The sequence below is a fragment of the Thunnus albacares genome, chromosome 14, assembly GCF_914725855.1.
Source record: "Thunnus albacares chromosome 14, fThuAlb1.1, whole genome shotgun sequence".
Lineage (NCBI taxonomy): Eukaryota > Metazoa > Chordata > Actinopteri > Scombriformes > Scombridae > Thunnus > Thunnus albacares.
The window spans coordinates 20799893-20827846 of NC_058119.1; the positions used below are offsets into that span (position 1 = coordinate 20799893).

Genomic DNA, 27954 nt, shown 5'->3' on the forward strand with positions numbered 1-27954 from the left:
CATGTCAGACTTTTGCTGCCCTCTAGTGGACAACAGCAGGTATGAACGACAGCAATGTACGGAGGATGAATAGTGTCATTATTACCTTCTGATTAACAGTGGTGGAAAGAACATTTACTTAAGTACACTTTTAAGTACTTGTATTTCCAATTTTGCTACTTGTATTAGAAAAAGTTCCACTAAAAAGTAAAATCCAGGCATTAAAAAACTTACAATCTTATTATCTTGGATATTTTTTTGCATTACAATGTGTTTTTAAATGTCAATCTTCAGATGTTTTTCTTCATGTCTGTCTTTTTTACAGCGACAGTTTTTTTTTTTTTTTTTTTTTTTTTTTTACACTGTTGGGTATTTTTTTAGTGTCACTGTTTTCAGTTTCAACTTTCTGTCACTGTTTTGGCATTTAGAGGAAGGGTTTGAGGGGAGGAGCATATGTCACATATGTAGATTATATCTATATGCAGATTATATGTAAATCATGCCCTCCTTGCCCCTCCCCGAAAACCCCTCCTCTAAACGCAAAAACAGTGACAGAAAGCTTAAACTGAAAACCAAAAAGTTAAAACTGAAAACCACTGACACTGAAAAAAAACGAGTGTAAAAAACAAAAATCTGTCACTGAAAAAAGACAAACATGAAGAAAAAATCTGATGATTGACATTGAAACACATCATAGTGCAAAAACTCTAAAAATAAATAAAATAAGATGATACGATAGTAATTTTTTGTAAAAAAAAAAAAAAAAGTGCTTCAATATCGGTGTTTCCTTTTTCAGGTCAGGTTTTATTTTCAATGCCAACATTTCACAGTCATATGTATACTTTATACCTGTACTTTACTAACATTCTACTTTTTATTTTTACTTTTTTCTTTTTTTTTGCATTTAATTTAACAGTAGTTGCCTTGATTTCACAGACAAAACATATAAAATATGCTGCGTTATTGCAGGAACGACATCAGTTTTTTTGTTTTTTTATTAAAGGCCCTTTTGTCAGGAGTAGCCTGAGTCGTGATCTATACCCACTGCTCCCAGTGCTCTTCCATGTCCTCCCAGTTGACCATCTGTCCCATACTGAGCTCAAAGGAGACGAAAGGACAGTCGTGATGCGAGGACGCTGTGCATCTCCATCTGCAGCAGGTACATACAGGAACAAACAAGAATGTGGAGCTCTCAAAAAAAGAAAAAAGTTTGAGAATGACAGAACAGGTTGAACTATCAGACCTCACTTCTTATTGCTTTGACAAACTAAATGTTGTATTCCACACTCATTGTTTCAGCAGTATTTCAAAATAACTATTGTTTTATGTTGCTTTTTTATTTTATGTTTTCAACCTCTCAACATATTTAAGGAAAGAGAATAAACATGTTAAACTGGTTCGATACACCACCATATAGCCATAATGCTCCATAATGTGAGAGCAGTAAGGCACTTGCAAGACTTTACTGTGACCACTAGAGGGAAGCATGTACTTCAGGATACAAGAAATCTCTCCAATTTAGAGCTTCAGTAAGAATATTTTGATGGAAAACAGCAGTGTTGATATGTTATGACTCATCTGCTTGTTTCATTCATACATACTTTATGGGGCAGGTGGGTAGGTTGGGAACTACTGGACTAAACTAGCTACCTGTATATAAAGTAGTTCAAACAAGCTCCACCTCCAGCAGCTACAACAGTAACATGCTGCTTAAACACTGATGCTTCAGTATTAACAATCTAATTCTGTCATATATAATAATATATCAGTCACTGTAGAACAAGTACTTTTACTTTGATACTCTAAGTACATTTTGCTGCAAATATTTATGTACTTTTACTTAAGTAGGATCTTTCATGCAGGACTAAAAACAATAGTAAATATTAAATTAAAACAATAGTTAGGTGCCCAAATGAACACTGAAACATGTTTTTCTTGCTATAATCATTCCTCATTCTGACATTCATTATGCACTTACAAAGTAAGTGATGGAGGCCAAAATCCACAGGCCTCCTTCTGTGCAAAAATGTATTTAATAAGTTTATCTGAAGCTAATATGAAACTTAATTTGTTCTAATTAGTCAAATCAAGTAGATGTATTTCAATGTTACAGCCTTTTTAGTGCCAAAGTCCCTCTTTCTGTTGACAGACAAGGAACAAATTAAAGCAAACTACTGGAGGGATGAACACCATTCTTGCAAAAGATATTCCCTCATTTGATGGTTTGATGATGGTGGTGGAGAACGCTGTCTACCATATTGATCCAAAATCTCCCATAGGTGTTCAATTGGGTTGAGATCTGGTCAATGTGAAGTTCCATAGCGTATGATTCACATCATTTTCTTACTCATCAAACCATTCAGTGACCCGTCGTGCCCTGTGAATCGGGGCATTGTCATCCTGGAAGGATAAAGGTGTTCACCCAGAACAACTTTGTATTGATTTACAGTGACTCTGTAAATCAATACTCTAAGAGGACAAGTGGACCCAAACCATGCCAGCGAAATGCCCCCCACAGCACAACGGAGCCACCAGATCCCCTCACTGTAGGGGTCAAACATTCACACCTGTACCAGTTTTTCCTTTAATTTGTCACTCTTCTGTACATCAAGGAAACACAAAAAGGGGCTTTCATGCTAAAAAAGTGACTGTAAATGTGGCAGATATCTACTTGATATGACTAACTCAGACTGCTGAAGCCTCATATAAGCTTCAGGTCATCTTTTAAATGCATTTTTTTGCACAAAATGATTGTGTAGACTGTGTTTGGCCCCCATCGCTCACATTGAAAGGGGATCTTTCAACAGCAAGTATGAACTGGAGGAATGATTACAGCGAGGAAATCCTCTTCCAGTGTTCATATCGGCAGACTTGACAGACCTGACAGACTTGAAGAAAAAAAAAGTGAACCTGTCCTTTAATTGTAATTTGTGCGCATGTGCGAGGCGTGTTACTTCCTTGCATCTGAACATTGGCGAAGCAAGCGAGCCCTGTCCACTATCGTCGGTGCAGAGCAACGCGTTACGGAAGGGCGCACAAGTGGTGAAGTCACGCCAGGGACCCAGCGGAAATGTCTGAAAGTGGGACTCAGGAGCCCGCGGAGCCCCTGAACGGCGGCGGCGGCAGCGGCAGCCCGACGAAACGAGCACCGAGACCGCCGGTCGGCAACAAAGTAACGGTGGTACTCGGGGCTCAGTGGGGCGACGAGGGAAAAGGAAAAGTTGTGGATCTCCTGGCACAAGATGCGGACATAGTATGCAGATGTCAGGTTGGTTACCCCCCCCTCCCACACACACACACACACACACACACACACCCACACATGCTGCGTTCATTTGTAATGCGTGCGTCCCCGGATATCCTGCAGGTAACCGCAGCTGGGAACACCGCCTCTCCGCTGCGTTAACTTGGATGTCAGTTTCCAGCTAGCTAAACCTCTGAACCGGCTAGCTAACCAACATCTTCAGCCACTGTGGTTGTTCTCGATGTTTTTGGCTAATGTCACCTTGAATTCCTGCTAGCTGCTTAGCTGCTCAGACACCTGTACTGCTCTGATAAACTGTCTCCTGTCGTGTGCACATGACGAGGTAGCTGAAGGTAGCTTTTGGCCAGCTGAAGAGATCCGGTGCATCACTTCACTGGAGCTTTTTTCTTTTTTTTTTTTTTGGCACTGTTAGTGCGTTAAAGCCAGACGGTTAACCTCGCCAGCTAAAGTGGTCCACTAATGTTGGCTGCAGGTTTGGTTTATGAGTCACTCTGTCAGATCAATTCTTTACATAAGTTTAATTACAGAGCAGGGAGGTAACATTATGTGACTGTTATCCATCATATCTTGTTGTGGTCATAATATTTCCATATTTCATATATGAGTGTATATAATTTAGCCTTTAATTGAAGTAGTTTCTTTTGATTTTTTTGCCTCTTTGTTTTTGTATTTTGATAAATTTCACCAGCTTTGCCTGTAACAATGACCACATTCAGTCTCTTGACTTGTGTTGTTTTTGCAAAGTAAATATTTTTCTTTTCTCTCTCTATCTCTAATGTTTTGTCATTTTAACTTTGGGAAAGATGATTTAGGTGAACTTTGACCTTAAGTCTTCCAACATGATTAAGGATCTATCGATCTATCCATTGACACTTACTGCACTCCTGGTCTCCTGGTCTTGAAGGCTGCATTAGCTACAGTAAGGTTTTAGTGAAATAACTGTACTTGACCATTATTCCCACGCTACTAATTGTTATTAGGGCTGCAACTAACAATTCTTTTCTTTGATTAATTGTTTTGTTGGTGAGTTGTCAGAAAATAGTGAAAAATGCTGTTATTATTTCCACACACAGCTCAAGAAGATATATTCAGATGTCTTCTTTTGTCCGACCTACAGTCAAAAACCTATATATATTCAGTTTCCTGTCATATATGACAAAGAAAAGCAGCAAATCTTCACATTTCAGAAGCTTGAGCGGATGATTTTTAGCATTTTTGCTTCAAAAATGACCAAAAATGATCAAAATAGTTGGCGATTTATGACAATCGACTAATCGTTGCAGCTCTTACTATTTTTTTTCTTTTCATCAGCTTTCATAGTTTAAATGTTACATTAAACCAGTCGTCAGACCCAAAAATGCTGCCACATCATGTGGAAAATATTGTCATAGTTGAGTTTGTTTGCATCGCCCAGTTAGTTAGTTAGTTTGGAACTTTATACTGGTGGAAAATTATCTATGGCTTCACTACAAGGCGTTTATAAAAAAAAAAAAAAACAATTCAATACAATATGGCTTATTGTTGGGTCCGTAAAATTGTCTGACCATATTCCAAAACTCAAAGATAATCAGTTTATTATCATAGAGGACAGTGTTTCCCCTCGGTTGACTGCTCTGGGCAGCGGGGTTAGGCTAGCCAGGTTAGGCTAACCTGTTGTCGCTAATTTTGGGGCTAACCCCCTTCACTTTAATCTGCAGTTGGGCAAACAACAGACAAGACTTTTACTGCCAAACTGACAACTTACTGCTAACCTTTTCCTCTGCTCTGCTCACATTCACCGTCACTTTTCTGCCGCTCGCTCTCTCACAGTCCCTACGCACACACATTACGCACTGCCCAACTCCTTAACGGAGCTACGTTACTCTTACAACAGTACCTTTCACTTACACGTCCCTTGAAGAATGAAGAGAAGGAGGATGACTATTCCACGCTAACTGTAGCCCATTAATATTAATGATCTTGTGAAATTTTAGCAGCAGTGCTCATAATTTTGCAGCAGCGAATTAATATAAAGGAAACACTGGAGGAGTATGAAAACAAGAAGGTATTTACATTTGGGAAGCTGGAACCAGTGAAATTTTGCTCAAAAATCCCTGCCAATTAATTTTCTGTCGATCAGTTAATCAATTAATCAACTAATTGCTGCAACTCTTTAATACAAATACACAAATACTGAAAAAAAATAAAGTACAGTAAAATAAAACGGGAGAAGAGTCTGTAGTTTAACAGGAGTGTCTTGCTTTCTTCAATCAACCAATTAATGACCATTCAGATGCATGTTTTTAAGTATTGTGTTGATTCTGTTGGCTGCACTTGGTTGTACCCACATACGTATTTACACACTACATACAACACTTACGTTGTTTTGCTTCGGGGGGCCCGTACATACACCACCTTATCATTTCAGACAGACTGGGAGGCCATGCTGCAAAACGACACTATACACATATTGATAACAGACAGCTCAGCATGGGCCGAATGTTCAAACAGCTGTTGCTTTCTTATCTAACGTCAGGATTTTAAGGGCGTATCGAAGTATGTATTCTCTCAAATGAATTGTAAACTGTTCACTACTGTCACTTTAATCTGGCGATTATTTTCTTGATTAATCAATTAATGTTTTTTTTGGTCCATAAAATGTCAGAAAATGGTGAAAAATATCAATCACTGTTTCCCAGAGTCCAAGGTGACGTCCTCAAATGTCTTCTTCTGTCCACAACAGTTCACAACTCAGACATTCAGTTTATTCTCATAGAGGACTAAAGAAAGTTGAGAAGAATTTAGACTTTTTTCTTAAAAATTACTCAAAACAATTAATCAATTATCAAAATAGTTGGCAATTAAATTAATAATTGGCAACTAATCAGTAATTTGTTGCATCTCTACAGTTAACTACTGTCACATTGGCGTTAGGCTCCATGCCGTGTGTTTAAAGGTATGTTAATGTGACTGTACAGCTAATGTCATGCTGTTACTCCCCATCAGGGTTTCAACACATCAAATGATTGTGATTATTTTAATCTCATCAAACTGTAATTTTAGCTGCCTTGTCTTACTTGTCACAGACCAGCAGCGCATGTCTTTGCAGGAGAAGGACTCAGTGGTTCAACTCCTGTCGTTTTTGTTTTGGATTTGCCTGTGGTGTGGTTTCCTGATGCAAAACAGGTGGTTTTGAAATCATGATGTAATACCAATAGGCGTGTGCGTGAAACCTTGTTTTGGACTCGTGATGAGGCAATGGCTTCCTCTGTTCTTTGCTTAGTGTGTACTTGGTAGATGTTAGTCCCTGATCTCAGGAGTAGGTAAGACAGAAAGCAGTAGAGGGAGGACTGAACTCTTGCCTAAAATATTTTAAAAAGTCCTACTATGATGGCCCAGAGCCACATACTTAGACTACATTTGTTCCTAGCAAGGCTGAAGTCTGGCCAACCCAGTGGAAGACTGGTCAGACGTGGTCTACTGGTCTACTGATGTACGGCATCCAGGCACAAAATTAGCACCAGCAACCAGCCAAATGCTGGTAAAATATGCAAGTGGCTGGTAGATTTGGTAGAAAAAAAGGTAATCTATTGAATGGCTGGTAAAACTTGAAGCCACACAAGCCATTTGGCCAGTGGACAATAAAGTTAATTTTGCACCCTAACGACATGTAACTATTAGCTCGGAGACGGCTACAGCAGACAAGTGTACTCAGTGCACCTCTCTGGACTGGAAATCATAAGACTCATATGTTTTGGCAATAGTGGAAAAAGTATTATTGGGGCAACAAGACGTTTTGTGTTCAGTTTAGTTTTAGCACAACAATGTGAAGAACTTCCTGTTTTTGTTGAATAGACTTCAAACCCTTGCAGCGCTCTGTTTCTTGTTTTTTGTTGACACTTTTCCTGCAACACTGTCTGTTCATGTACAGTAGTGAAAGACTAAAACAGGATATGAAGTCAGAACGACAAGATTATTGCAATATTTTTAGATGTTTTAACCCTTTTACTGCCAATTCGGACATTCATGTTTAATAGTTCTGCCCTCACAATACTCAGGATTTCATGTCATCATGCAGCTTTTTCATACTTTGAGGAACATGAATAAACATTTTTCTACCAAATCCTTTTTTTTGGCGTGCTCCCGGCAGCCTACTGGTTAAGGCGTATGCCACATAACCACAACATCTGCGGTTCTTTGTTGCTTGTCATTTCCTGTATCTCTATCCCCTTGTTTCTCGTCATCTCTCTACTGTCAACTTTTGAAATGTTAAATGTTACTCTGAATACAAACTGTCATACAAGAACTCTTCAATAAATTATCATATAATAAAATCGCCTAAAAATGATGATTTAAACCAGAATGTGTTTGATCCAAAAACCAGTAAAGAATAAAGGAACCTCTTCAACGCCCAACAGTTGTCAATACTCGAAGCTGTGATAACCTTTCGGTTGGTACCAAAAAAGTAAAATTTATACCAGATTCTTCAGGTTCATTAAATAACACAGCCAATGTTGCTAATCTTTTGACTGTTAGTACTAACTCTGTGGCGTTCAGAGGACTATTTTCTGTCTCTGTTGATAACAAGTTGACGTAACAAGGATTCTCCTGTGTCTCAGATATTCCTTGTTCCTGCAGTCCTGCCAACGCTGGTAAACATGTAAAAATAAACTCCACTCTGGCAGCGTTACTGCACAGTGTCTAACCATACATTATGGTGTACATGTGTTTTTGGGGGTGAGGTGGTGGTGGTGGGGGCTTGTGTGTGTGTGTGTGTGTGTGAGAGAGTTAGCAGGGAAGTGTTGGAGCAGATAGCGTTGATCTTTTTATAAAACAGGCTTTGCCAGCACTCTTGCGTGGTGTTACTTACAGTCCAGACCTCTAAGATCCTAGAAGTCACAGTAGGGAGAGATGGGTGTGTAGCTAAGAGGGTGTGTTACCCACGAAAACACGTCTCAGACATTTGCATACGTATATTTGGCATGTCTTCTGACAGTTTAGAGACAAACCAGTTGATTAATCGAGAAAATAACAGGCAGATTATTTGATAATGGAAATTGTCATTGGTTGTAGCTTAATATTTTTCTGCATTGATCTTGAGTCGTCTTTTTAAAAGACAGTCTGCTGACGAATCAAAGAATGAGCAGAGGACTGAAGCCAAGTTAATGTACTTGATTATACTGAATTATTTTATAGCCCTCAAAGTTCTTTACAGATGAGTTACAGTTGAATGTAATTGCCCTTAAGGTTAAATCAGCCCTTCCTCCGCTTGGAGACACAATACAAATCATACCTGAAACTGACCGAAAGGCTCTGAAACAAGCTCATCAGGTTAAACCGATGATCTGCCTGTTGGAGCAAATGTCTGAGAAGTCCAGTCAAGTTTACACTGTCGGTTCAGTTGGTGTGTTATACTTGTATTTGTCAGGCGTAGGGTACAATTATTTGCTATTAGCTGTGTCATAATGATAGATAATTTAAGGTGGAGGCACCTATACCACACGCAGATTCATTGTACTCAACAGGGTTGCTATGGAGATGTTTGCTGAAACCAAGGCTTGGTTGGCTAACAGTCTATTGTGATGAACCTAACCCTGCCCAGGAGAAATACCTACACATGACCGACCATGTCATCTGTCGCAAATTAATGTCAGAGTGCTTTCAGTTTCTTTTTAAACAATACTTTAATTTGAATTTAATTGACCTTGAATCTATTTTGGAGGTGGACTTTGTACTCACCATGGCGCCATGCTGCTCAGAGACAGTCTGGTATACAACCAGTCTGTTTTAATAAACCAGTCATTCTCGATTAATTTTTCTGCGGATCAACCAGTTAGTCGACCAATTCTAATTTCACCCGTTATAACAACGTCTGCCCTCTCATACCAAAGCAGAGCAGTGTCAGATCCCTGTTGATCCCCGGTCAGGAGCAGCGTCACAGCTCCAGATCAGGTAACATGTCTCGATCCATTAACACCAACAACAGTAAACTCAGGCTTTTCTCACGTCTTTGATTTATACTGAAAGTGAGAAACTTTAAGTCTGATTTCATACCAAACCTCTTAGTTTTCTTTTTTTTTTTTTTTTCTCACTTTGTGTCTGTGAACGCTTCCATCTGTTGTGTCTGGAAAATCACTGAGCTCCAGTCGTGTCAGGTGAAATTGTTTGTATCACAACAGCCCTTCGGTTTGAGCAGATCATCTTTCCTGACACCACTGTGTTAAAGCAAATCCCTTTTCATTGTACTCTCAATACACAGTCGGATAATCTACGCTGCCGTAGCCGTTCACAAACCACAGAACAGTAGCAGGTGATCGAGTATGTAAAGTTTCTTGTGATTGGAATGAGAGGCCCATCACGGGACTGTATAAGGCCCGGAGTTACCTTCTGTTGGGGGGTGGGATGGATTGTAAAAGTATCTAAAAAGGAGAGGCATTTATTCCCCCCTCCCACCTGTTCCCCCACTCCACCTTCAGGCTGTGACCAGGAATAACCCCATGTGGTCGAAGCACATGTTGGGCATGATTTATACCCGCAGGCTACAGCAGTGGTAAAAACGTCCTGGTCACAGGACGGTGTAAGTTGAGTTGGCACCTCAGGTCCTGAACACTGACGCAGGCTGCAGAGGCATGTACAAATCCACAGCTGCCTCCTCCCCGCCCCACAATATTTGTAATTGACCAGACATGTCATCAGATCTGACTCCAGGAGCTGAGTGAAAACTGATCCGCTCCCCCTCAATATTCAGTGTTAAACGACGCGTAACATCACTGAACTCCTCCTGTTTCATGTTGTACGTTAAATGGTGAACACAACAGCTGTGTGTATGGATTACGAGCGATGCCATGGTGTGTTTTTGGTCCTTTCTGCATCCTCCACGTGTCAGGCACAGATCTGTCTGATCAGTCTGTATAAAAAACTCTAAATACTTAAACTACTTTCCTTCCTTGACATTTGTCCACTCTTTTCTCACCTCAGTGTCTTTGCACTTGAATTGTGTTCTTTTCACTCCTATTATCCTGCTCTGTTTTTTTCCCCCGTCTGTATCTCTTCTTCATCATTTATTCTTTCTCCAGAAGTTTTTAATTTCATGAGCCGCAGAGCTCTTGCATCTCCGTCTGTGAAGTGTGAAGCAGAGAGGAGCAAAACAGGTCAGATTGTGACGTCCTAGGACTCACTGTTCTCCTTCTGGGCTCCACTGTTGCAATTTTATCTCCATAGTCAGCTGTTGTAAATCATGTGCAGGCCTGTATGCAGCGTCCAGAACACCCAGCGAGCACATACTGTCAGTGATTAAATAATTAGTCCCAAGATGGTTGAATTGTTTGATCCCATTGATCATCCAATCAGAGCGCTTCACTATCAAATAGTTCAAAGTGTTTGCATCTCGACTTCTTTGAACTCGTGTTTTTCTGTTGTTTTGGAAAACGGTTAATCATTAAAATGTTGTTTCTGAGAACATTTTATTCATTTCAGGACATGTGCGTGGTTTTATACAAAAAACATATTTCAATTTAATGTCCTGCAACTGTTTTTACCCAAAATAAAAAGTACTTTTGTCAGATTATAGTATTTGAGCCAGAAAGGTAATTTCAGTCTCTGCTTGTAGAGCTGCAACTATGAGTTGATTCATCAGCAACTATTTTGATAATCAAATAATCATTTTAGACTTTTTTTTTTAAAGCAAAAATAGCAAATATTTGTTGGTTCCAGCTTCTCAAATGTCAGAATTTGATGCTTTTCTGTGTTACACATTATAGTAAACTGAATATCTTTTGGGTTTTGGAAAATTATAACTGCCATTTCTCACTAATGACTGACATTTTATGCACAGACAAAATGATTAAGCGGTTAATCAAGAAAATAATCATCAGATTAATTGATTGCAATAGAAAATAATCATTAGTTGCAGCCCTAACTGCTTGTATTTAAGAGTAGAATGAGCATGACATTTGTCACCCAGTTTAAGCTCCTTGTTTATGAGCTAAGTGACAGTGACTGCCAAACTTTTGATATTTGACAAGTGCCAGAAAAGGCAGGTTAGCTTGTTAGCGGCTTGTAAAACAACATATCGATGGAGCTGCCGATCCTCTGTTGGAGTATGATGGGGGCTTCTGACTGCAGTCAGTCTTAGATTTTGTTTACGTAGGTGTTGGAAGCAACAAGTCTTGCCAGGACACGTCCGCGGCTTTGTCGTGCAAGGTAGATTATTATTTACTTTGTGTTTAATCCATTGCACCAACAATCCACTTGACATTTCTGTTGCTCACGCATTTGTCTGTAAGTTTACACTGGAGCGAAACCTTAACTGAAGTTTGGATTTGAGTGCATAGTGAGCAGAAGTCTCTAAGCAACGGAGCAGAGCAGCAAACATACAAACAGTCACTGGCCGGAGGTTTATGTATGATGCTTGTTGCTACTCGCTAAACTATTCAGCCTGCCTTCCAGTTCAGACAAACAAAGTTGCAGAGCTTCCATTAGACTCGTGCTTCTGCGTCCCTGCTCGTCTCTCTCCTAATTGGTCTCTCGTCTCTTCTCTCCGCAGGGCGGCAACAACGCAGGACACACAGTGGTGGTTGACTCAGTGGAGTACGATTTTCACCTCCTCCCCAGCGGCATCATCAACCCCAAGGTCACCGCTTTCATTGGTGCGTAATACACACTGTACTGATGCAAGCGTTTGTGCCATCTACACACTTTAGTTTGCACACACACACACACACACCCTATTTGCTCACACACAATTATGCACCGACTCTCCTTCCAAGGCCGTCTTCGCTCGCTATTTTCTTGATGAATTGATTGAGCCTCCTTTTTTTTAGTCCGGCGCTCGTCGCCGCCGCCAGCAGTACAGCCTCCATTTTGACGACTGCTACAGTGAGTGTGATCAGCTTGACTCAGAGCCAGACTGCAGGCTACATCACATCCACTCATCTGCAGTAACTTCATTAGCTAATGGAGTATTACTTCTTCTCTCTGGCTCCTAACGCTCCACACATCTGCACTTTAACATGTACGGCTCTACGATCTGTCGATACTTAATCAAGTTTCTGCTTTTTCCTCTTTGATATATATGACACATTAATGCCATACTGCAGACTCAAGCACTCTGAGAGGAGGGTTTGCAGTATGGTGGTGGAGTAAATGTGACCTGCACTTATGAATGGTGTCTCAGGGTACGGTGCACTTGTCCCACCCTTTGTCATATTAGTTTTATTAAGTTTTATATAAAAAGCCAGGAAGTGTATTTGTTTATTTTGATGGAAAAGTGAAAAAAAAAATGAAATTGGACAATCAAAAACTTATTGCAGCCATTTATTGTTTTGTTTTTTTTACTGTTGACTTACCTGAACTCATGTGAGTTTTCTCACCATTTTTCACTCCACTTTCTATTACCAGAAGCCTTTTCCGAGCTGTTCTCATTTAAAGAAGCACCATTAATCTCAACAGGAGACACTACGCACAGCGTTTTCTTAACAATACGTCCAATTTGGTGGAAGCTTTTACCGAAAGTGCCCAACAGTGCCATGACTATACTTAAAAGCTGTCAGCTCCTTGAGGGTACCAACTCTCTCGCAGAGATAATTCACGCTCTGCACATTGAGCCTTCCAGGAGGAAAAAAAAAACTATAAAATACAGTGACTGAGCTGTGGTGATTATTTGGGAGGTGTTCAGATTATTTTTTAAAAGAACAGCAGGCTAGTTTGTCATTCATGGCTGACATTTTCTCTCTCTCTCTAATTCCTCACATTCACAGTGAGATCAAACTGGAAATATAGATCTTTAGTGTCTCTTCCTTGATGAGGCTGTATTTTGTATATGTGGTTATTGTTGGAATAGACAATGGGACGTTGTGATAGTTGGGAACAACATATCTTTAAATTCAAGACTCTGTGTGACATTTTGAAAAGAAAATCTAGTTTTCTCGTAGCAACAGGTGAGTGTTACTTCGTAGTTACACGAAGCAACTTCATGCTGATAAACTGTACATACTGTGCTCATCAAACTGTGAGACAACTAGAAAAGTGTTTATTATTTGTATTCATAGTGGCAATATAATAATTAAATAGTGCAGGCAGAGTGGAGAGGCACTCCCGTTTATTTTTATTCTCCCCCCCCTGAGTGTGTAAAAGTACATTCATGGCCTCCAGCGCTGGAAGTTCAGGTCTTTCCTGTTCTTGAGCTGCAAATGTTTTACTGCATGTCTGCATCTCCTACATTTTTCTCAATTTCTTTCCTTACATTTTTATGTCGAATTTCGGTGGAAGTAATTACCTCACCTACTCCAGTTAATGCAACCCAATTAAAAAGATAATTAGGGCCAGCTGTTTGAATACTCTTGTGAACAGGCAGATAAATACATCCCATAACATCAGTTAGGCTTGCCAGCGCTCACCTGCGGCTGCTTTCACAACGATAGACGTCGACTCTGGTTGAGATGTAACTTTTTAAAATTTACTTTATTAGTTTGCACATTAAAAATAATATATTTACAGCAGATTTAAAGATGGGTTGATTGTAGTAGTAGTTAAACTTTTTCAACTAGTATTTGCTTGAGGAGTCGATGTAATTATACACACTCAGTTGCCAGTTTATTAGGTACAAAGTAGGTAAAACTTGCAGTCTAATACAACAGAGCTGTAATAAATCAACCGTCATGAAGGTTATAATGTTCTTTTTGTTGAAACGATTTTTAAGAGTTGTTGCTTCAACTTGGGGTGTACTGTTTGTGTCGCTGTTAAATTGTGTTATACTGAAAAATGTTTCTTATAATACTATTTAGTCTAACGTAATCGATATAAATGCACTTATAAACACTTCTCAATGTAACAAAGTAAAATATCAGTAGCACCACAAGCTACAGCCTCATCATCAGAAACAGATTATAACCTTCATGAAGGTGGCGTTTCTAGGATTTTTTTCACATCAGACATTTTAACTTGTCATAGTAGGAAAATTACAGGTGCTACTAATAAAATGAACAATGGCTCTGTTCTATTTAAGTGTCCCAGTAAAGACAGTGTGACAGTGAGCCAGCATGCACAGTACCAGGACCCTGTAACTGAAGCAGCTAAATAAAAAGCCATCATTAATTTATTTGTTTACACCTGTGTTTTTCCTACTGTGACATGTCAAAATGTCCTTAATGGAAAAAAGGTCAATTGCTGGGATGTTGTATTAAAACTACATTAGTTTTAATTCGGTGAACATAATAAACTTATTGTAGTGAATCAACCTGAAACACAATGTCCAGTTCACCTCAGTTTGGGAAAACATGTGACTCACATTCTGTTATTTTACTAATTCCAGTTTGTTCTCTATGCAGTCATAAATCAGTGGCTCCCAGCCGGAGCGTCATGACTTCTGCACGGAGTCACAAGATAAATAGAAGCAGTGTAAGAAAGAAGAAATGATTCCTAAGTGTTTACATTCACTCAGGGATTTTATCTTTTTCTTTTGAATGTTTAAAAATAGAAAATATGACACATAATACAGTAAAACAGTATTAAATTGCAGCCGTTTATTATTTTTTTGGTTACTGTGGTTACGACAACAGCTCATTTTCATCTGAGCCGTACTGATCTCAAGGCAACACTTAACCTCAGCACTGAAGCTTTTAACCAAAGTACCCAACAACAGCACCATGACTGTACACTTAAGGGCTGTTGGCTCCTTTAGGGTATCCACTCTCTCACAGTCAGTCAATCAATCAATCAATCAATCAATCAATCATTTTCCTCTGAAAACACTGGAGAGTTTCACCTCTTGTAAAAATGAAACAATATAAGAAGGTTTGAAGTAAAGCTGCAACAATCAGTCACAGCTTCACTCTTCTTCTTCTTCTTCTTCTTCTTCTTCTTCTTCTTCTTCTTCTTATTCTTATTCTTATTCTTATTCTTATTCTTATTCTTATTATTATTATTATTATTAACTCTTAACTCTTAACTCACATAGATGTTTTAGTAATTTTTTTTTTAAGGAAAACATTTGGTGGCTGCAGCTTCTCAAATGTGAGGATTTGAAACTTGGGTGTGTCAAACATGAAAGTAAACTCGATATATTTGCCTTTCGGACTGTTGATCTGACAAAACAAACACAACAAAGACATTTGTTCACAGTTTTCTGACATTTTATAGACAAAACAATCAATTGGGGAAGTGATCATTGGATTAATTAGCCCTCGTTTCAAGGGAACATCACTCTTTGGTGAAACTGTTCACAGCTCATGGATTGTGGATCTGTATATAACATGTGTAGAGGTCACAAGTAGATGATGCTTTCTTTTAAGAGGTCACGCCAGAAAGTTGGGAACCACTTGTGTAAATAATGTGAATAAAATCATATGAAACAACTGTATCTTTACACACACCTATCTTTTCTCAGGGTGGGTCTATATTATAAACTTTTTTTTTTTTTTAATGCATCTCAGGCAATGGTGTAGTGATCCACCTTCCAGGCCTGTTTGAAGAGGCAGAAAAGAACGAACGCAAAGGAAAAAGTGAGTTAAACCTACTTTATATAACAGACAATAACAGAACAAGTCTGCGTTTTCATGTGTGGAAACTCAACCTGTATTTGTGTTGGCAGGTTTAAAAGGCTGGGAGAAAAGGTTGATCATCTCAGACAGAGCACATATTGGTAAGTCCTGACTCTTTTTTTTTTCATTTTATATCAAGCTATGAGTGAATGTTTGAATGGTACGCATGCAAAAAATGTGTGCGTATGTGTGGACGTCCTGCTTTCTCTTAGGTGTGTGAGAGTGTGTGTCCCCTCTCTCCCTCCTCCGCAGTGTTTGACTTCCACCAAGCGGTCGATCGCGTTCAGGAACAGCAGAGACAAGAGCAAGCAGGCAAGAAGTAAGAAACCAGTTACTTAACAATGGCTGCAACACACACACACACACACACAAGCACACACACCATGTTTACAAAGGAAGGACAGATCAGATCAGTCGTCTATGTGAGGAATCCTGTGAGTCACTTCTTATGAAAAAGTCAATATAACGCTCAGGGACGTGCATTCACCTTTTGTCTCATGATTCAGAGTGTGTTTGGAAACAAAACATGACAGACTAAAGCAGAGTACGGACAAGAAACTGCAACACTTTTTGCTTTCCTTTGCTTTTGATTCATGTTAGCAGTGATTCACAGTTTTTTGTCATGTGAAGGTCAATGTTCTGCTGTCTGGATGATTTTATCTGACTTTTACTCTGCACCTCTTGCACTGAATTTTTTGTCACAATTGTTGGTCTTCTGGTGGCTGGTCCAGTCTCCAGCCTCTGCTTTTTCTTATGTTAGCACCTTGTATACCACTATTGATAATCAATTTGTCGTTCGAGCAGAAATAACAGCAGAAACATTTGATGCTTCCAGCTTCTCAAATGTGAAAACTTGCTGCCTTTACTCGTCTTGCATTTTAGTGACTCTGGTATTTTGGGATTTTGCAGTTAGTCGTGCAAAACAAGACATTTGTTGGCAACACGTTGTGCTCTAGGAGACTAATCATAATAAAAATAATAGTTAATTTCAGCCCTTGTTACATTTATTTTAATGATGTATTCCCATATTGAACAAATAAGGCAGCAGCCAAATTTCAAAACAGATCCCTGTAGATAAATGTTGACATATTCATTATATATACACATTTTTTTAAAGATAACCTTTAATTAGAATTGAACAGATATCTACATTTCTTTTATTAATTTAAACATTTATTTATCTACACTTTCCATATGTACAGAGATGTCTTTCCACAGTGACACACATGCATATAATCTCATCACTGCTCTGCCTGGAGGCGTCCTCAGAGAGTTCAGAGGACAGACAGACAGTTCAGCCGCCCTGAAGCCAGGGACACACAGATGGGAGAGTCTCCGCTTCATCACTAAGAGACTTAATGAACCAGCAGTCAGACTTTTAGATTCTGTGAAGAGAGAAATATTTCATGTAGACATTCCAGGTATCCTCTCATTATCAGTCTGACTTACTACACACCATTTTTCAAAACAATTTTGTGTTAATACATCTTTAGCCCGGGCAGTGAACCATACCGGTCTATGTGAGGAATGTTAAGCCGAGGCTGTGGAGCATTCAGCATGTTAACCTCAAGAGAGACCATGTGTATTCCTGTTGAAAGCTGGGTTGTCTTTAGCAGCTCAGAACCAAAGCCTCAAACACCCAGCCAGATACTCTGTGTGTGTGAGAGAGTGAGAATGCTTGTCCGCTAGGGTGCCTTAATGGCACAGTCATTATAAGCTTTCAGCAGATTGCTCTTACGGGCTGGTGGATTTCCAGTTTCTCCAGGCATCCTACGAGCTCCGCTGCTGGAAGTCAGAGCAGAATGCAGCCGCTAAGAGTCAGATAAGACAGTTTAGGTTAGCCGGGACTCAGGTTTCTTAAAACTAGAAATAGCACAAGTCTGGGTTATGAAAACAAAGAGGAGACTTTTAGTCCTGTAATTCCACATACAACAAACTTAAAATAGGAAAATATTTGGTCACATTTGAAACCAGCTCATGTAAGTTGATGCATCACTCAGATTGTTTACAACAACTATTCTTATTATAGCTGTAGAAACATCTACACAGACACAAAAAAGGTGTAGAATTTCCTTGCAAATGCATTAACGACAGACCACAACAGCCAGTCTGTGAGCCATAATAGAATCAAATCTGATCCTAATATACAATACGCTTGTTTCATTGCAAAAGACGGGATTTATTGATTCCATCTTCAGTGTCACATCTGCTAGGAAAACTTGTGTGCTCTTAATATGTTTATTGCATATTACAGTCTTCAATCAAAAGTAGAAAATTGTCTACATGTGACTCAGTGTGATGGTTTATTAATGTTTCCTGCCACATTTAAGATTTAAAATGTATTATTTAACACTTATTGTGGATTTTTCTGTCACATTTTTAAATATAAATAGCCATATAAAGTCTCAAAAAACATGTAGTCTTTTGAGTTGTGCTCTGTACTCACATGGTGATTGCACACTGCATGTTACACATATGCCGTTGCTGATGATGAAACTCAATAACCAAAGATGATCTTTGGCTATTTCCGTTCTGTCGTTTGCATGTTGAGTAAGCAAATTGTCCAGCGCCCAAGCCTTCCTTTTAATAGGCCGAGTTGCCAAGGGGATATGTCTGGCGTGTCATGTGTAAATGTTTAGCTAGTTTGACAAGGGGACAATGCTCTGTCAGTAACAAGTCTGCAGAGTCTCAAGTGTTACAGAAGTGTGAAAAGATATTTAGTGTCAGGGCTCAGGTTGATACGGGGGGTTTAAGATCAGGGTTGCTTGAGATGCAGAAAATAGTCCAGTGATGCTATTCAGCATTTTCTCACAAGTCAGTATCAGCATTGGACTGAACAGATTAAGCCTCACCTGTCGCTTGTGACTCACAATGTTCAATCAACATCTGTATTTGATATATGTATCAATTTACTGTAATTTACACCCATTTTGGTGATGTAAGAAAGTAGTTCCAGTCAGACATGGCAGGTCATTTGTCCACTGTTGATTCTTATATTTGCCGTCAAGCTGAAACTACACTGCCGTCTGCTCTTAAAGGGTCCAGAGGTTTTATAAGAGTTTCAGGGTAATCGAGTGGATGATCAAACTGCAAAAAGTCATTTTCTAGATTGAGATCACATGCTAATGCTTGTTTTTTCTCTCTCTCTCTGTCTATCTATCTACTCTCTCTCTCTCTCTCTCTTTCTTTCTCTCCTCTCTCGACCTGCCCAGCCTCGGGACAACAAAGAAGGGGATTGGTCCAGTGTACTCGGCCAAGGCAGCACGTAGCGGCCTCAGGATATGTGACCTGTTGGCTGACTTCACTCAGTTCTCTGAAAGGTTTGCTTCAACATTTCAAGATAAGATCTCTAAGGGTTTTGACTCAGTTTGTCTTTTGTGTGTGTAAAACTCTACAGAGACGATTAATCGTAATACTGTGAGTGTGTAACATCGTTGTCTGTTTCATGTCTTACAGTACTTTTCCCTCACTGAAACTTCCAGGAAAACCAGGACATTTTTTATGAATTTCATAAAATTTTACCTCACACAGTTATCTCTAGTTTTATGGCCTGTTTTAAACAGAGGGAACTTTATCAGGAATACAGGAACTGTTTTTGGGAAGTCAAACATTAACTAAATTCAGCTCCAGGTACAATGGAACCACAGGAACGAAAAGTTGTGTTTGCACGTCACTCTAGGCATTTTCATCGCATCAGAATAGTGAACATAAAAATGAAAGTGCAGTTTGAAACGTAATTTTCATATAAGAGGAACTGACAACAAGTTTTTGTGTTGTTTGTTTTTTTTAATTTACTGTCAGTTTAATTAGTAGTTAATGTACTGCTCAGGTGAAACTACAGTTTAAGCTCTTGACGTGATTACGTGTTTCAGAGTTAGAGATTTTTTTTTTTTATGGCCAAGGAACTATCGAGTTGGATTAAACAGTAACTTGACTGTGAATGACAAAAAATAAACTGCATTTCCTCTCACCAGTCTAGTTCTCCTCCAGTCTAGTTCTTCAGATTCAGGGGAAACACAGACATTAAAGTGCATTTGGACTTTTAATTCCTGAGGGTTTTGTAGTTCCTGCAAACATTTAGTTTTTAAAGTGTGAATGAATCTATAACGGCTGGAAAAATGGCTGAATATTTAGTTTGAGTGAGAGTTTAAAGTCTATCTCAACATGACGTAGAATGAGATCATACAAGTCTATTTGGTGGAGAGGAGATGTTTGTATTAATCAAACCTGATCAATGTTGCTTGTTGCAGGTATAAAGTTCTGGCCCAGCAGTACGAGGCCATGTACCCGACTCTGAAGATTGACATCGAAGGAGAGCTGGTCAAATTAAAGGTAATGCAAATAAACAAAAAAAAAAAAAATTCTCGACGTATTTAATACATTTCTGTCTTTGCAGTAACATTTTGTACGTTCTTGTTGTGTAGAATTACGTGGAGCAGATCAAGCCCATGGTGAGAGACGGGGTGCACTACATGTACGAGGCTCTTCATGGTCCTCCAAAGAAGATTCTGGTGGAAGGAGCCAACGCGGCGCTGCTGGACATAGACTTTGGTCAGTACTTCACTGTGTGTGTGTATAATATGTGTGAGTGCGCATGTGCACTGCAGTGACACACGCTTTACTCTTAACTTGTTTGTTTGCATATTTTCCATTAATCCATCTGATAATAAGCTAATTTCGTTCTGCTAACCTGTACTCTCGGTGTACATGTCGTTTCTAAGCGCTGTTCAGTGCATCTACAGTGACCCAGTGATGAAACACTTAAAGCTTTGTGATGCTCTTTACAAAAAGCCTGCTTGGAGCTCAGACTAGTGACGATGGTAAGTTTACTAACTACTACTGACGTGCTCTGGCATCCAGGCTTGACGTGCACGCTCACAAGATAAAACCACACCCGACTGTGCATGAGCACGAAAGGCACCCTGTATCAGCAGTCTGTCAGTGAGTCGATCAGAATTACAGAGTAATTATAAAATTCAGAAATATTCAAATATTGAAAGCATTAAATTTGGATTTGCTTTAGTTTTATTTTTTCCTCTCAGATAATGATACACCAGACTAAACATCCTAATCCTCTAGATGTTCCAGTGTGTCACTGTAACAGAGCAGAGCTGTCATTATTGAAAGCAGTGACGGCACTGAGCAGATTAAATTACAGTCGAAGGTCCAACACTGGTTATTATCACAACACCACGCTTGTAATAACTCTGGTGGTATCAGGGCACAGCGTCCTGCTGACTGATAGACAAACAAGCTCTCTCTATGATAGCTAGCAGTTTATCTATACGTCATAAGAAATGGTGGCAAATGTCATCAAGCCATAACTTTATTTAGAGTTCAGGAGCATCAGTGGCATCAGTGTTTAGCTTTGAGAGAACACATGACTGCTGATGGATGCACTGGCTGTTGCAGGGATCAAACCTGTGTCCCTTTTTGATTACACAACAATCTATTTGAACATTTGAGATGCTCTGCATGTGGCCAGCTTCCGGCAGTTTGAACTCTGCACTTGCACAACAGTGAAGCAGACAATTTCTGAAGCACACCACTTTTTTAAAAAAAAAAAAAACAAAAAAAAAAACACCTGAGGTGGAGCTGGCTCAGTGTTGGATCTGTGAGCGGTTATAACCTCAGGTGCATTCTCAGGGAAAAAGACAGACTAGTCAAACTGCACTCAACTTCACTGAGTATTTTGGGCGAGGTTCTTTCTTCTTAAACAGTCCAACTAACCACAAGACACTTCACCTCAATCCAAACTCACAGCAAAGTATTTGAGAACATTTTACGTAATTAAATGAACTTGCAGGCTTCGCCATGAACCAGTGAGCATGTCCAAAAGTATTTGAACATCTAATGAGCTGTGGTTTCAGTGGTGTCCAGTGATTTAGGGGAGAAGGTCACATCTCTGAGGACAGGTCTAGTCTGGGCTAGTCAGCCAACTATATCAGGACAGGTGCTGAAACAAACATATCTGCTATGTCAACACGGTGCCTTATCCGGAAACAGCTCATAGCCCTCGCTACAAATCCACACTACGCTAGGTGCAGCAAGACTGAAATAAGTGCTTAAATGTAGAGAACGATGAATCACAAACATCAAAGTACAAACATATCCCTCTTGACAAAATATCCCCACTTAAATCTGTCTTTTAATTGCATGTTTGTTCAACCAGCCTCTATGAATTTAAGGAAAAGTATATCACAATCAGTTTTCACTCATTGTGTCATTGCAGGGACGTATCCGTTCGTGACATCGTCCAACTGCACGGTGGGCGGGGTGTGCACGGGTCTCGGCATGCCGCCTCAGAACGTGGGCGAGGTGTACGGGGTCGTCAAGGCCTACACCACCAGAGTGGGCATCGGAGCTTTCCCGTCAGAGCAGAGCAACGTAAGAAGACGCATGCCGCAACTTAGAACACCCGTCAATGTGTCAGACATGACATAGAATCATGTTTAAAGATGAGGATAAAGCTTTTTCAAAATGACTTTTTCCTACAAATATTGATAAAATGTCACAGGAAAAAGCTTAAAGTTGTACAACTTTCAGCTCAGGTGGCTTAAGTCTGTACAGTAATCAAGGACATTGGGGAAATAAACTTGTTTTAATGTCATATTTACCTTGTCTACCTGGTCGAAACATCATTTATTGACGTGATGTGTAATGTGTACAACAGAAGGTGACTGTGAGTAGTTTTGTTGTCAAACAGCGCCACCCAGAGGAAGGTCCGTTACACTGCCACCAATAACCATCTGTAGTAAATTTCATTTGTTAAGGTCAATAAATCTGTCTGTGACACCTGTTCATGACTAAAACTGAAGCCTGAATGCAGAGGTCAACATTTATTGGTGGGATATTTTTGGTTTCTGTGACTGCTTGATTTGACTGTTACATAAGTCATGTAGAGTGATCGGTAGAACTTCTTTAAAAAAAAAAAAAAAAAAAAGTCAAAGTACTGAGTGTGACGGTCTTTCTGCACTCATCCTCTTGTCTTTGTAGGAGATTGGAGAACGGCTTCAGACTCGGGGGAAGGAGGTGGGAGTGACCACAGGCAGGAAGAGGCGATGTGGTTGGCTGGACCTGGTGCTCATCAAATATGCACACATGATTAATGGTTTTACCGCGTGAGTGAGACTGTTTTTTTTTTTTTTGTTTGTTTGTTTGTATGTTGTTCTTTAAGAAGTGCAGTTGTTTAGCGGGTAAAGGCAGCTTATCTGGCTTAATTTGGACAAAAGGGAGACAAAGGAAGAAAGAGTTCCTGTTTGCTCCAGTTCTTTTAAAAAGAGTGACTCATCTGTTCAGGTAGTGCACACTAAAAGGACCTTCCTGTCCCCTCTGTTCCTCCACAGTATAGCTCTTACCAAACTGGACATACTTGACGTGTTCTCAGAGATCAAAGTGGGCGTAGCGTACAAAGTCGGCAACCAAACTATACCTCACTTTCCAGGTGAGCTGGTGCATGAGTGAGCACTTTTTGTCAAACTGTTTAAATGGAAAAATGTCATTTTATTCCAGCATCTGTTAAAATAAGTTGCCAAGAAAAGTGCTCTCTTCTGTCTCTTTCTTTAATGATGTTGGCAGTAAAGAAGTTGGTTTGATGAATCAATTGGATATCGTCTGACCTTTTGTCAGTCTTTTCCCTTCTTCCGATCATTATCATTATTTATAGAGAGCTCCGTTTCAAGGCAGAAACGTATTGATCTGCTGTCACAGCAGTTTGACTGGTGTCTCTTGTAAAGTTAATTGTGTGCTATTAACCTCCCCTCCCTCCCCCTCTCTCCGTCCCGTCTTTTCACTGACTCGGTGCCAGCTAATCAGGAGGTGTTGCAGTGTGTGGAGGTCCAGTATGAGACGCTGCCCGGCTGGAACAGCGACACCTCGGCTGCTAGAACCTTTGAGGAGCTGCCAGAGAACGCCCAGAAATATGTCCGCTTCGTTGAGGAGCGCGTGGGAGTGCCTGGTATGACATCAGGCACACACAATCATTGATATACAGAATACATATAAAATTAACATGCATAGATATTAAGCCGTCTTGATTTACATGCACTTAAGTAACTGAGTTACAGTCGGCTTTCTCAAGTAAGTGATTTCTTAAATGTCGAGTAAACAAAAAACTTTTAAGAGACCTGATTTCCCCTGAAAAATTTCTCCTGGAGAATCACTATTTCTTGGACATTTGTACAAGTTTCTTATCTAATCTAATCTTTTTAGTTGTGCATGACAAAGACTTCAGACAAGGGAACGCACCGCAGTGACAGCAAAGTAGGGATGAGAGGAAGGATAATTACACAGAGTGATCAGTTCTTGTTATACACATTAATGCTGTCTGGAAAAGCCCCACTTTGTCTGTCTGTCTTTTTTACTGCACTGAAAAAAACAAAACAAAGTTTCCAGAATAAGGAAAGAAATCTGATGACTGATGTGCAGCATGTATGTACAGAGTCACGGGGCCACTGTACTACATCAAAAGCACTTGTCAGATGGTCGAATAGCTTTGGAAACCTCCACCCCCCCCACACCTTTTCCAACGTCTGATTAGAGGAGCTGTGTAGAGCCATTTCTGTAACCGACAATCTGACATTCACACCTACTTGACGCTGTGATTGGCCAGCGGTGTGGAAAGGAGAAAAGGTTTGAACTTCTCTCTCTCAAGCTCTCTGTTTTCTTTTCATGACACAACTATTTCTGTCACTCTTCATGTGAACAACTGCGCGCAACACTGTGAAAGCCTCGCAGGAGAGACTAACAACTATAAAACATTTTAGTTTCCAACGAGGTCGATCAACCATAAACCAATATTTAAGGTAAACTGGTTACTACAATGCATGTAGACACACAGATCCTCCAGAGACCTGCTGTATTAGAACACCCTACGTGACCTCTTTTAGACTAAATGTAACTTGGACCCAGTCTGATATAATTCCAGCTTCTACATGAGAGTAAATTAACACCTACCTGTGCTTCTTTGTTCCCTCAGTCAAGTGGATCGGAGTAGGAAAGTCTCGGGAGTCCATGATCCAGCTATTCTAGACAGAGGGAGGAGAAACCCAAGCAAAGAGGATGCACAGCAGCGAATCAACCCTACCCTTCGTCCCCCCCCCTCACCCCCCTACCCACCTCCCCCACTCACACACAGCCTACCTACCTGTCTCAACACTCCAACAGAGACATGAGCATCATGTCCGTTTTTAACACTATACCACTGTATCATCAGACCCTTCCCATGTAACAGGCCAGACCTCTTTGGATCAGACTCCCATCAGACTGAACTCCGTGTATGAATGGTTCCCAGCGTCTGCATCTGGATTTTAAAGCCGTTTTAAAACTTTAGGATAACAGTTTCACACTGAAGTCCCTCGTTTATTTGTCCCTGTTTATATCGTAGCCATTTATTTCAGACACACAATACGCTCGGCAACACCAGCTGCCGTCAGGTCTGATAAAGGACATGAAGGGGGACACACACTCACTCACACACACACCCACAGATACAGATACAGACACGGGTTAACTCCCCGGAGGAACTGTTCATGTATGTTAGGTCAAACTTTGTGTATTTTTGTTAATCTATGCTGTGTTTTAAATGCGCTGTGCCAGTCTGTTGTAAATCAGTTTAAAAGTTTTAACCTCCGCACTTTAGATGCTTCGGACTATACCTGCTTTATGTTTTATTCTGCCAGATGTACAGCACATCCTGACATGATAAAGGGATCCTTTAATATTTTAAATTTTGTCTTTTTATGTTTTGTTTTTTCATCGTCAGACGCACGTTTGGAGTAAAGACGTCTTATATTGCCTTGTCGTTCAACCAAAAAAAAAAAGAAAAAAAAAAAAGAGCTTTTACATTTCTTGCAGCGAGGAATCACTTCCACTGAGTGCTGTTGGTTGAAAGGTTGGTGCTCATCTTTCTGCATTGTGATGATACACATGTTTCAGGTATTATTTTGACAGGTGAGTTTTCCTTTAAGCAGTGTAACTCCCTTTTTTTTTTTCAAATGGAAATCAACCCAGCAGGCCAGAGTCTCTTCACTTACATCATTGTGATTGTTTCTTGTTATCATTATTGATTTCTTTTGCATTTGTAGTAAACTATTCTGTTACAGAGTACGGGGAAGACAAACATAAATAGAGTCATGATGATTTCTCAACAAAAAAAAGTATGAATATGGATTGATAAATATAAGACAGTTGGTCATCTTTTTCATCTTTTCATCCAGTCTTCTGACGTTGTTAAACAACAGGTTATTAATACAAGGAAAATAAGAAATGTCTAGTCTTGGAGTGGACTGTATGTTCGATATTGAAGCTTGTCATCCAGGAAAAATGGCACCATTCAAACAAGCCAATCAGAGCTACCTGGTGGTTTGGTGTCACAAATGGAAAATGATACTGTAATGTGTAAAATTCCTGCAGTTCATGGTGTGAATCAGGTTTTGCATACTGCTAGATGTGAAGATATTTAGATTATGTTAAATCCAGTGATTCAGTACTGCACTTCTATGAAGTAGGAGGACTAAAATGGGATATATTATAAAAAATCAAAGCAGCAGAGGCTGAGATGTTCTGACTTTTAGTCACTTATACAGGTCTCCTCTAACACTGGATCTGACATTTTCCATCAATGCTGCATTCACAACAAATGGGATGGTTGGTAGAAATGGGAAAGATTCCCATGCTGACGACTTGGGAGTATTCACATTTAATCAAGACGATTGTATTGTTACAGAATTTGTCAGAGTTAAAAAAATACTGTGCATAAACCATATAAGACTATTTACATCCATTAAATGTGGGTTTATTTACATTTAATGACAGACTTTGGCTGAGTTGTCCATTTATGGTTTTTATTATAAAGCACCAAGTTGGATCTATCAAAGCTGACAAGTCCCAGTTTCCACTGTAATTACAATGTGTATGTTGATGTGAACAGTTTAATGGCAGAATGCTCCTTTAATGAGCCCCTAATAGTTTGATTAGAGGGGGAGAAGAAGAACTGGAAACCAAACAACTCTTGGTGAAGCTGAACGATTTTTTGGTGAAAAAAGTGTTGTAAAGACATACAGTAATCAAAAAAAGTAATATTCCCAATTCAAAAGCATACTGTGGTAGTTAAATGCACCAACAGATTCTTAAAATATATCATTTGCACATTACTAGAAGCATTATTAGCAGCCAGGAACACTCTGAATGTATTTTCATTTTTTGTGTCAAATGTTAGAAAGTCTTGACCTGTTTTGCAGCGGCAGCGAAACACGCCGTCCATGAACATGAGGAAACATTTTTGGGAGAGTTTTATTCCAAAACACAGTTAAATATACACATGTTGAGCTACATAATGTTTTGTTACCTGAAATTTTGCATTCACTATTTTAAAATAAGCAGTGTCAGGGAAGCATTTAATCAAATTATCAGTGTGTAACTTTGGAATAAAACTCTTCTGTTTGTCAGTTATATAAAATGGTATCAAGTCCGTCTCTGATGACGTAAACATGAGCCGTACAGTCTGAACCACTTATCTCAGGACATACTGTACATCAACTAAAGGGTATTAATGTATAAAATCTTCATGTTAATTCTGTCTTTGGGTTGTATGTACAGTAACTGCTGTCATGTCAAACCACTGGGACGCTACGAACCCAACAAAGCCTCATGTATAGTTTCAACAACTTATTTAAGGTAAACTTTGTTAAGAGTGATGCTGTTCTCACTGATAAAGATAAAGTCTCACTAACATGTTGCTCCTGTCTGTCCTCTAGTGGAGCTTAGGAGACATGAAACTAGAAATGCTGTGACAACAATCTTTCAGTGTCCCATCACTGCTTGGTCCACTGAACATTCAGGACAGACTCTGCTTTGGCATCTGGTCAAGACTAAATGAATGTGTTTTAGGCTACAAGCGCACAAATATACACACAAACACCCTCCGAACACAGCCAGCAGATCCTGTTAATGTTTTAGTTTTCATTTAAACTCTTACTCCTTTTATTTCCAGTGACGTATATATTTCAGGTTGTAAATCATCACATCTTCACATTCTCCCGAAATTAATCCTGACATATTTGGTGTCTTTGGAAACTTTGGTATCTCGACTCGAATTTAAAATAAAGTTCTGTGGGTTTGAACAATGTTGGACTGCAAAGCCTGAGTTTGTCATGTCGGTGAGGTTTTAAAGGTTCATAGTTTTTCATATCT

At 39.6% G+C, this 27954-nt stretch overlaps 1 protein-coding gene across 1 annotated transcript; it reads left to right on the top strand.

The window, feature by feature from the left end:
• Positions 1-2914: 2914 nt before the first annotated feature.
• adss2 (adenylosuccinate synthase 2) lies at positions 2915-27888 on the top strand. Its single transcript, XM_044372700.1, has 13 exons — positions 2915-3247; positions 11769-11871; positions 15655-15723; positions 15813-15863; positions 16015-16081; positions 18975-19082; positions 20013-20094; positions 20187-20313; positions 21995-22149; positions 22759-22883; positions 23109-23206; positions 23570-23719; positions 24740-27888. The coding sequence occupies exons 1-13, from the start codon at positions 3050-3052 to the stop codon at positions 24790-24792; spliced, it is 1386 nt and encodes a 461-aa protein (XP_044228635.1). The 5' UTR covers positions 2915-3049; the 3' UTR covers positions 24793-27888.
• The last annotated feature ends 66 nt before the right edge of the window (positions 27889-27954 follow it).

Coding starts and splice junctions, on each gene's coding strand:
- adss2 (XM_044372700.1), top strand. CDS start 3,050: ATGTCTGAAAGTGGGACTCAGGAGCCCGCGGAGCCCCTGAACGGCGGC. Junction 15,724..15,812: donor GAACGAACGCAAAGGAAAAA/GTGAGTTAAACC, acceptor TTGTGTTGGCAG/GTTTAAAAGGCTGGGAGAAA. Junction 22,884..23,108: donor ATGATTAATGGTTTTACCGC/GTGAGTGAGACT, acceptor GTTCCTCCACAG/TATAGCTCTTACCAAACTGG.